We start from the raw sequence: 10432 nt of genomic DNA on the forward strand, positions 1-10432 counted from the left end.
ATGCTGGGCGGGGACTGTGGGTATGGGGGTATATGTGCCAGGCATGAGGCTGTATAAAGTGTGCCCAGGTGTGTATGTATGAGGTGTAATGCTGGGCGGTGACTGTGGGTATGGGGGGTATATGTGCCGGATATGAGGATGTATAAGGTGTACCCAGGTGTGTATGTATGAGGTGTAATGCTGGGTGGTGACTGTGGGTATGGGGGTATATGTGCCAGGCATGAGAATGTAGAAGGTGTGCCCAGGTGTGTATATATGATGTGTAATGCTGGGCGGTAACTGTTGGTATGGGGTGTATATGTGCATGGTCCTCCCTGTTTTTTTTTTTTTTGGGGGGGGGGGGGGGGGGCAGTAATCACTGCACTTATACATCTGGTTTCTTTGTGAGAAAATGTGTCTCCAACCTGTGCTCTTGCAGAAATATCTGTATGTACCACTAAATCACGGACATTTCTGCCTCTCTTGTAACAAGAAAAGAAGTCTTTTTTTCTTTGAGTGTTTTGAGAGCAGGGTCGTTTTGAATCGAGGGCCATTGGTTTTTGGCTATCTTATTAATCCTCATGCTAGCAGTGGTATAGGTACTCACCCAAACCATTGCAGTGTCTGCATTGCTTTTTGTTGAAGGGGATTGAGTGCGTTGTTGCGCTAAAGCTTTAGACATGGCGTTTTGCAACATTTTATTAGGGTATCCCCTCTGTAAAAATGTAATTTTCATCCTATTCTTTTGTAGCAGTTCATCAGATGGATCATTGCATATACTATGGACCGGGAGGAATTAAGAAAAGGGGAGACCATTTTTGAGGGGTGTGGGAAGGAAGCTAGATGCAGACAATAATGTATTGCAATCTGTCGGTTTTGTATACACGGACGTCTACAAAGTGTTAGCCTGTTTAGTGATTGATACATCAAGAAAATGTAGTTTGTTCATGCATTTAAAAAGTAAATTTGATATTCGCATCTCCTTAGTTCAAGTCACTAGACACGCCTTTTGGTTGATGACACACCCCTTCAATGGTGCGCGACGCTGCGCTTGGTGCATTTTGCTAGCATCTAAAATCTCCCTCATTTTGCTTTTCAAAAGTAGGCAAGTATGGCTAATGTGTATGCACTATATCATTAACGATGTTCACTCCCGCGAGTTATTAAAGACCCCTCTCTGTCCACTGTACATGCAGTCAAAGCCTTGTGGTACCATACAAATAAAAAAAAAAATGAAAATAATGATGATAATAATAATAATAATAATAGGTGAGTCGGGAGATGGCTGCAAAGCGAATGCAGTTTTTTTATTGTAACTATGGTTTCTGTTACAGCCTTGCCTAAGAGTAGTATCACAGACCTTCTATGTAATTGTGCTGAATTAGGCAGGGCAGCCCCATCTCGCATGACCACTGCAGCTTGTGTACACTGTCCAGTCCATGTACGGGACAATTTTGAGATGTATGACACAGGCCTACCGTAAACAGGATAAGAAAAAAATTCAATACAACGTGACTTGTTAATGTTTTTTTACTTACATACACAGAATATCACCATTTGTATGATCTGCATATGTTTGAGTTGCTTTCCGCAACCTTTTTATTTCAATAAAATTGTTCTTAAAAAAAAAAAAATCCCCTGTGAACACGCAGCTGTCACATGAGTTATTCATTCCATTTTATCTATTTTTTTTTTATTTTTTTAGATCGATCTCCCACTTCCAACATTGAGGTCTCTTCGTAAACACCTGTAGGCATTAAATTCAACTCTCGTAGCTAGAATCTGGTTGTTTGATAAATCTCCTAGTTGTCTAGTACAATATGTTATAGCTGGAGTGTTTGTTTGCTATAAGCATCACCTACACTTGTCTACTTTAGAAGGTTCGATGAATCTTCTCTAAGAGCACGGGTTCCCAAACTTTTTGGAATCGTGGTGCCCTAGTGGCTCAGAATTTGATTCACACCACACCTCAGGCAAAAGGTTCAATTTGTTTAAATGTCATCCTTGAGGTTAATTATGTGGTAAGGGATAGGATTAGCTTCTGTTTGTCCACATATTGTATAATCTGAAGCCGCAAACAATAGTTTCACTTATTATACTGACCAATTTACATTTTGAATCACCCCAAGCAACGGCAAACAGTTTGGTAACTGCCTTAGGGTAATGTCACAGGTCTGGTTATAGGGGGACGAATCAAGTGTTAGGGAGAGATATACTAAACCTTGAAAAGTGCAAAAATGGAAAGTGATAAACTACCAACCAATCAGCTCCTATCTGGCATTTTTCAAACAACCTATGACATGATAGTTAGGAGCTAATTAGCTGGTGGTTTATCACTCTCCGTTTTATCACTTTTTAAGCTTAGTACATCTAGCCCTTAAAGAGAGAGAGAGAGAAGACGTGGAGGTTACCCAAAGCAACTAATCAGCATCTGTCATTTCATAGGCCGTGCTAGATAAATGACAGAAGCTGATTTGTCGCTTTGTACTGCTTCTCCACTTTATCTCTCTGCAATGCTTGATACATTTCCCCTCTCACATGTCAGCACAACCTAAGAATAACCAAAATAAAGGCCAATCTCAAGTACATTGTTATTTATTGTTAACAGCTGCATTCAGTTGTCAATCTGTACTGGAGCAAATTCCAGCATAATGATGTGTACAATATGTTCAACAGTAAAGGTCCCCATACACTAGGCCAATTTACGTCGATTTGACCCAATCCCGACGGATCGAGACGAGAAATCAGCACAAATGGGATGTGTTTGACATCCGATCTGATGCACAGTTCTGTGCGCAACAGATGGAAATGAGAGGTCCGACCTTCGACTGGTCGCATGCGATGCATCGTATTTGAAAGGACCGCACGTGATCCTGCCACCTGCTCAAAGGAGGTCTGATGGCGATACACTGCTGTGATACATCGCTGTAGTGTATGGCCAGCTTAACTGAAATAATCTGTCCTAATTAGAGCTATGTCATTGGCCTGATCTCACAGCAATCAGACCCAGAGGTGACAGCCAGTGTATGTTCTATGGGTGAAAAAAGTGGGTGTGGTCTAATATAAAAGGAAAAAAGTGTGTGTCTAATATTAGAGGGGAAAAGTGGGTGTGGTCTAATATAAAGGGAGTGTGGCTACGCATTATCTCTGTTCCGTAGACTGGGCTGGCTCTTTATCTGTGACAGGAGGGTATCACACTGCAGCACCATGCTCTTGTCACCGGCTGCACCGCTCCCCCATCCGGGTTTGTGACATCAGATTAGTAATACTTTGTGCTCACTCAAATAGCTAGTCCTGGTTGGCAAACATCATGTACCTCAGAGAGAGGAGATATTCTCACTGCTCACAGAGTTATAACGTAGCAGAGAAGTGACTGAATGGCAACCCCCATAGCTACTGCTGTTCCTGTATATTACTGGTAATTATTAAGGCTGTTGACATGAATATCACAGCAAATAAATAATTCAATCTAGTTAAAACACCAAACCAGTTATATGAAAAATGGTAAAAAGTTTCCTTTCTAATAATAAACTTCATACATAACATTATAGTGTTTATTTGGCTATGTAAATGAATGGTGGACAGTGGTTTCTGTTATATCTAACCATATACTCCCGATTTCTGTGTATTTCTATATAAATCTGCTCATTGCATCAAAACTTTCTTCAGTGACCAGCCGGCTGCATCCCTGGCGGGAAATATTCCATCTCCTTCCCGAAACTCTCCAGACCCTCCTGATTCCTCTCATTCTGACAGTGCAGACACCAGATCATTTATATCATCTGTTCCTACAAATACAAGTTAGAAAACATCTATAATAATAATATTAATAATAATAATGTAGGTTTATCGCAATTTGGTTTGTAAAATGTTTTAAATTCACTTTTAAAAGAAACTCTGTGGGTGTATTTTCAGAAATTTCCATATGATGGTAATCAGAGCAAACATGCATAATGTGTTTGACACAGCATGTTCAGTACCTAAAGAATAAGAGCCACACTCATCTAGCCTGCCTATGGCGGTTGGCGTGCCAACTCACCACAGCATGCCTAATTATGCCACAGCGGTATAAATTGGCATTTGGCGAATGGCGTTACCAGATGAGTGCAATACCAGCAATCATCCACCAGATGCCATTTTTTTAAATCACCACTGTTCATGCGTGAGATGTGTAATGTAAAGATATAGCGAAGGAATCCGAATTGCATGTGTGTGAAGTGACTATTGAAATACACCGTAGCGCATGAACCTACTTTGCTACTACATTACGGTATTCCAAATACAAACAAAGTTTGGAACACATAACCTCTCTGGCGCTCGGAACTCCAATGAAATGATCCTCCCACATGGTTAGTAACATGCAAGGAAAGAATGGGAAATAATAGTGAAGTACGTTTAAGCACTCGGTTTATTGGCACAATTCCAGTAATACAATGTAAAATATAACAATTCAAATGCTGTTGCACTTTATATAGTGCCCATCTACCATTTTAAACATTGCATTTGAATTGTTTATTTTTACATTGTATCATTGGCATTGTGTCGTTAAACTGACATAAAACAATATAGCAACGATATTCAGTAGTTTCCACTGCTGCAAGGCATTATGGCTCCGTCTGCATGGGATCACTCTTTACATAGACTCTTGAGCAGTGGTTGCTATCACCAGGTGGAGTAGGCTAGTGGATAACTGCGCTGCTCTACACTCTGGAGACCCGTCGAATCTCACGTCACCAGATATTATGTGCTGCACTTAATATCTATTGCATTGTATGTGCGATCGCATGTGGTTTTTAACCACAAGTGATCCCTTGCAATGCGATATGTGGCAGCAGGTGGCAGTGTAGCGGACCTAGCGGCCATTCGGGGTAGCTATGGCCATGCTGCATTGAGCAGCATGGCCCTCGTTCCAAGATAGTAGAACTGTTTATTTCTACTTTGATTCTGATGCAGCTGGACTGAATATCGGGATCGAATCAGGATTGGTCGCTGCATGGCACAGTACGATTTGCACAATGTGTTATGCAATTTTGATTATATAGACAAAATCAATAGTGCAATTAACATTTACATTTGTTAAAAAATAGGTGTATTTGTATCCAGAAATACACTTATTTTTGACATTTACTATCCCGAAAATACGGCAATTCGTATTCGTATTGATGTGCTATCAATACGAATACGAATTGCCGTATTTTCGGGATAGTAAATGTCAAAAATAAGTGTATTTCTGGATACAAATACACCTATTTTTTTTACAAATTTCCTTTAGTAAATTTCCCCCTATGTGTCCACAGCTTAAGTGAACCTACCTTAAAAGTGAAAGATAACATGATGGTGCTATATAACTAGAAATTTATAAAACAGCAACGGAGAACTTATCAGTAATTTAAAATAAAATAAAAAATGTTTTCCAGGTCACCCCAGCAGGAGCACCGTGTATCACCAACTGTCACTTTTTAAAATCCACAGTTGACCTGGAAAACATGAACTGTGTTGTGTCCTTAGGACCGAGTTTCATAACCTGTGGTGTAGACAATCTCACTGGCTGGCAACGCTACTGAGAAAAAGGGCCATAGTCCAGGGTGCTAAAATTTAGGAGTACATCTTTGGTTATTACAATAATGCTTGATTTGTGGAGAGGGTGTACATATAAACTGATAGTGAGTAGAAATCTTAACATTAATTTGCTTTGTTTAGCGTTTATTTTAAATAAGATACAAAAAAAATGATCCCAATTACCTGTTGATGGAGGATCTGGTGTTTAAGACCATTCAATTATCTTTTTCACTTGGAAAGAATTCTTGCTCGGTTTTATTCAGATCCTTTAGTATCTCATCAATGCAGCTGTTTAGATCAAACACCGGTTCCTGCTCAGGTTCCTCCAGATTGTTAGACTGTTCTCCTATCTCATCATCTTGTAACATTAGTGGAGCTTCTGCTGCCATACATTCTAATGTATTACATTCTTCTCCACTTTGTCTATTTTCTTCTTCACAAACATCAGACATGGATATTTTTTCTTCTTCCTTTTTGGCTTCACACAATATTACTGTGATTTCAGAGTCTGATGTGTCTGAGCTGCATGATGTGCCACTTTCATCTGGTACACATTTTTCGGACTTAACTGCATCATAAACAGGCTGCTCTAAATCCTCATCCGTGTCAGAGTCTGGGGCGGTGTGACGCCTTATACGAGACACTGCTTCCCTTAGATCTTTGGCGTAGTAATTAAGCCTTCTTGTATATGTTCTCACCATAGGTCGGGGGGAGGTTTGATCTGTTTGACGATTTAAGCAATAACCAGTACCTCTTTGTCTACTGAGTGGTAGGTTCGGATGATCTGGGTAACTGCATTCCGCAGGATCTGCAGAAACCGGACCAACGTTTGCACATTTGGTGCTTTTTACTTGGCCTAGATTTTTAGCTGGGTGATTTTCTTTTGTACTCATGTTTATAAAAAGGACTTCTGTGTCATTCCCCTTAACACGCCCTGGTTCATTTTTGTTGTCTACTAACATGCACTCAGCTGGTGCTTGCTTTTCAGGGACATGGATTTGTAGAGTTTTACTTGGTGTACTACAGGTTTGTTCATGAGGATTAGGCTCCACATTCTCCAGTAGCTGCTCATTCATGGGTGTTTCAGTGTTCATATAATCAGAATCTCTGCTTGGGGAGTTAGTTCGATTATAGCTTTTCCCCTCTACCAAACATGAGTCTACATCCATCAGAGATGAGCGCCGATCATTTAGCATTGAATCTTGTACATAATGAGATGTTTCCTCAGATGCTACTGTAGCTGGATTTTCTTCACATTGAAGCTTGATGTTAGATGGTTTAATACTATTTTTGGTCTGTAAGTCAGAATTTAATATCTTTTGATCTGATTTGAATTCCTCAATGTCTATGGTGGCATGATTGTCCAATAGTCCTTGGCTGGTCATCTGGACACTATGATCTTCTGTCTCTGAAGAAACTGCAGGTAAATCAGGATTCTCTAAAATGCATGGCATCTCTTTATAATTCCTTATCTTAGATCCGATTCTGTTATTGTTTCCATCAAGTTTCTCATTCAATACCTCAAATTTTTGTTTATGGGCTCCAAGTTCTTGATCTGCATTAACAGCTTCTACCATAGAGCTATTTGTTTTGTGATGATCCTCAGCTTCATGAATGGACTCCAATTCCCCAATAGAAAGCCCCAGAATACGAATTGCTCTTTCCTTAAGGTTTGGAGCGACTTTTTCTTTAGAGAGCTCAATACCATGTTGAGCTTTGGAATAAGTCTTCTGTGAGCATGTTTTTAGTGTTGAATTTGAAAAAAGCTTTGGATGAGAAGACAAGTGTGATGCTCTTTCATTGTTATCAAAACCTGCAGAGTTAACATTATCAAAGAGGCTATTTCCTTTGGAAGCTCCATTATGTAGAAATGTAACTTGCTCCATAACTGGTGGAAAGATATACTCTGCTCTTACAACAACACAAGTTGCATCTATGACAAACAACCCTTCACTTTCTTTGGATGATGGAGGCTGAGTTTTCTCTGAAGCAGCTTCTTGTGGTTTAATTCTTTGCTGTTCTTCATGGTTATGTGTAGTAGACAGCTCAGACCTCCTTGATCTAAAAGGATCAGATTTCACGGCTGGCCTTAGGACATCTACATGCCTCCACAGATTTTGATTACGGCCCCTTCCTGGAAAAGTGCAGATTTTTTGAGGCTCTCTCCACTTAGGAAAATCTGCATCCCGACTGGATTTTACTTGGTTTCGGGAATCAATATGCAACATTTCTTCATGTTTATATGTTTTCATAAAGTCTTTTTTCAAGGGAATAGTGTGACTATGCCAACTGTACTCACCTTTATTTAAGTATGAATTTGATGGTCCACTTGCTTTTGATTCTTTACTTGACGTAACTCTCAATGGCCTTCTCCACTCACGTCCTGGTTCAAAATGGTCTGATTCCTTAATATTTCTGTAATCTTCACCAATGCTTTTATCCATACTTTTTAATTTCCCACTTGTATAGCTGAAGCCCAATTCTCTTGGCAGTTTTACTCCATGCAGAGCAATTGGTGGGCGAGCATCAAAAGGTGGAATTTGTTGCTGGCTACGATTTACAATACTTTTAATTTTCCTTCTGGTTGTCTCATTTTCATTATGTATTCCTTTGCTACTTGTCCTTGGCAATGTGAAAGGCATTAATGGCTCTCTAAATGAAGGTATGGAGGCTGTTCCATAGATCATTTCGCCACCAGTCTGTAAACCCACATCAGATTTGTTTTTGTGGAAAGTGGGTAAATTGGTAGTAAGGGGAATACCTCCACCTTCCACAATTTCATAAATGTGATCAAGGAGGTCATCAGATTTAGATCCTGTCCATGTGCTTTGGGCATGCGGAAGCTTTCTGCCCTGCATTATGTTCTGATCTGCAGAGTCAAATTTATGTTTCTCTTCTACTCTGTTTTCTCTCATATTTGCCACAGACGATAAGTGTACCTTGGATGCTTTTGGGTGCTCCACACTATATCTTGCCATTTTTTCTCTTCTTTGTGGACAATTATCAATATCTTTCAGAAGTATAGATTGCATAACTTCTCTTTGGTTAGTGTTTCTAGTGTGAGTGAGTTTTTCTTTATTAATAGGTAAGATACGGTGTGGATAGTCATAAGAAGGTGGTGGAACATACGGTGGAGGACCCTTTCTTTTTCTTATTTTGGGACAGTTTTCCTTGATACCTTCTTGTTTGTTAACACCATGATTCATTAATGATCCTTGCTCTATATAGAGCTTACTTGTTTTGTCTTGTAGAACCTCTGAACTGATTTCATTGGTCAATCCTGATTTAGATTGTTTCACAAGCTTAGACCACCACTTTTTCTTTTCTGAAGTTGTTTCTTCAGCATTTGCCACAGACGATTTAGTTTTTTCTGTCTGAGGCAGTTCCTCCTTCATCGGTTCAGACTGGTTCTGCAAAGCCTTAGGTGGACGAGCCAAAGGTTCCCACTCCTCATACTTTGCTACATTCACCTTATTGTCCAATGTAAACTGAGGCTCCCAACCACCATAGATGGAATCCATTTGTATGAGCTTCCCTTTATGTCTGCGCTTAGTTGATGGAGAACAGGTGAACATTTCTGTATATGCTTCTCTTGGCAACTTCTGTCTTTTTCTTTCATGATCTAAAGCTTTTCTCCTGGATATATCCTTGTCCCAATCATAATGGGTTTGTTCTCTTACTCTTGAATCAATTCTGGTATCTGCATTTTGAGTCATTCTCCCCATTGTGGATTTTCTAGTTTGTGGTGGGACATTGGGATCCCAGTTTGTAGAATCTTGCAGGACCATACTCTGTGGCAGTCTGGAGGTAGTCCACAGTCTGTATGGAGATTGATCTCTCTCTGGCTCTCTGCTAACAAACCTGAGAAATAAACCAATAAATAGATGATATATTACAAATGTGATGATATTAAAAAGACACCTCCCCTACATACTTTCTAGTTAACCTTCTGTTTTAAGACTTGTACAACAGGTGTAGCTCCTTTCGACATACATTTAAAGTCTGTCATGTCTTTAGAATTCACATAAATATGACTTTTTTTGTAATGTGATTATAACTTTGTTTCCCCATGTATAAATATATACTATCTTACCTTCCTGTTTTCACCAGCACTCTCTCTTTCTTCAATAATGCAAAATGTATTCATAAAAGCACAAAATTTGGGGGGCGTGGCCTAGCGGACATACTGAGTGCACGCACATATCGGCAGCTCCTGCACCTCGAAATTGATTTCGACCACCTCCTGGGTCCTGTGCCCCATTACCGCTCCCTATCTGACCTACACACCCTTCTTGTACTGCCCCGACCGTGCCTGCTGCCAGCTGCGGAGCCGGGGTGCACTTTTAAGTGCACCTGCAGGTTGCGGCCTAGCAGGTGCACGGAGACCGGGGCCTAAGGTAACGCCGATTCAGCATGGTGCCCAGAGAGGACTCCGGCGCGGGCGACTGGGTTCCCTACCTTGTAGGCAGAGGAGGTGAGGGTGCCCGCTCCTGCCGGACTCTGCTATCACCGGCGACAGCTCCAGACGCCCGCTGTGTGCCGCGATCTGGTGAGTGACTGGCGGCTGAGGTGAGCGGCTTCAGAGCCTGTGCGCCGCAGCTGCAGGGCAGTTGGGGGAGAGCTGGGGCGGGTGTCGGGGGACACGAGAGGTCACCCGGTGCCCCTGAGGTCATCACTGGAGGTCTCTGGGTGCCCGGCTTCCCTGTGGCTGCGACGGGGGCGCCTTTTTCTTCTACCCCCTGCTGTAGACCCCAGACCAGAGCTGTGAGATTCTTACAGCTCCTAGCAGAGAGTCTCTGTGCAGTGAGACCAGATACCAATGCTGTGAAGACTGCTCAGATGGAGTATTAGATAGAGGGAGACTGTGACCAGACTGTTCCTCCTCTTAATAGCT

General features: G+C 41.1%; 1 protein-coding gene across 1 annotated transcript; it reads right to left on the reverse strand.

The window, feature by feature from the left end:
* Positions 1–2643: 2643 nt before the first annotated feature.
* DDN (dendrin) lies at positions 2644–9326 on the reverse strand. Its single transcript, XM_083170816.1, has 2 exons — positions 5722–9326; positions 2644–3767 (listed from the first exon to the last, which is right to left on the reverse strand). Exon 1 carries the CDS (start codon positions 9324–9326, stop codon positions 5754–5756), a length of 3573 nt encoding a protein of 1190 aa, XP_083026942.1. The 3' UTR covers positions 2644–3767; positions 5722–5753.
* Positions 9327–10432: the final 1106 nt, after the last annotated feature.

This window comes from Crinia signifera, chromosome 2 (genome assembly GCF_055691185.1).
Source record: "Crinia signifera chromosome 2, ASM5569118v1, whole genome shotgun sequence".
NCBI lineage: Eukaryota > Metazoa > Chordata > Amphibia > Anura > Myobatrachidae > Crinia > Crinia signifera.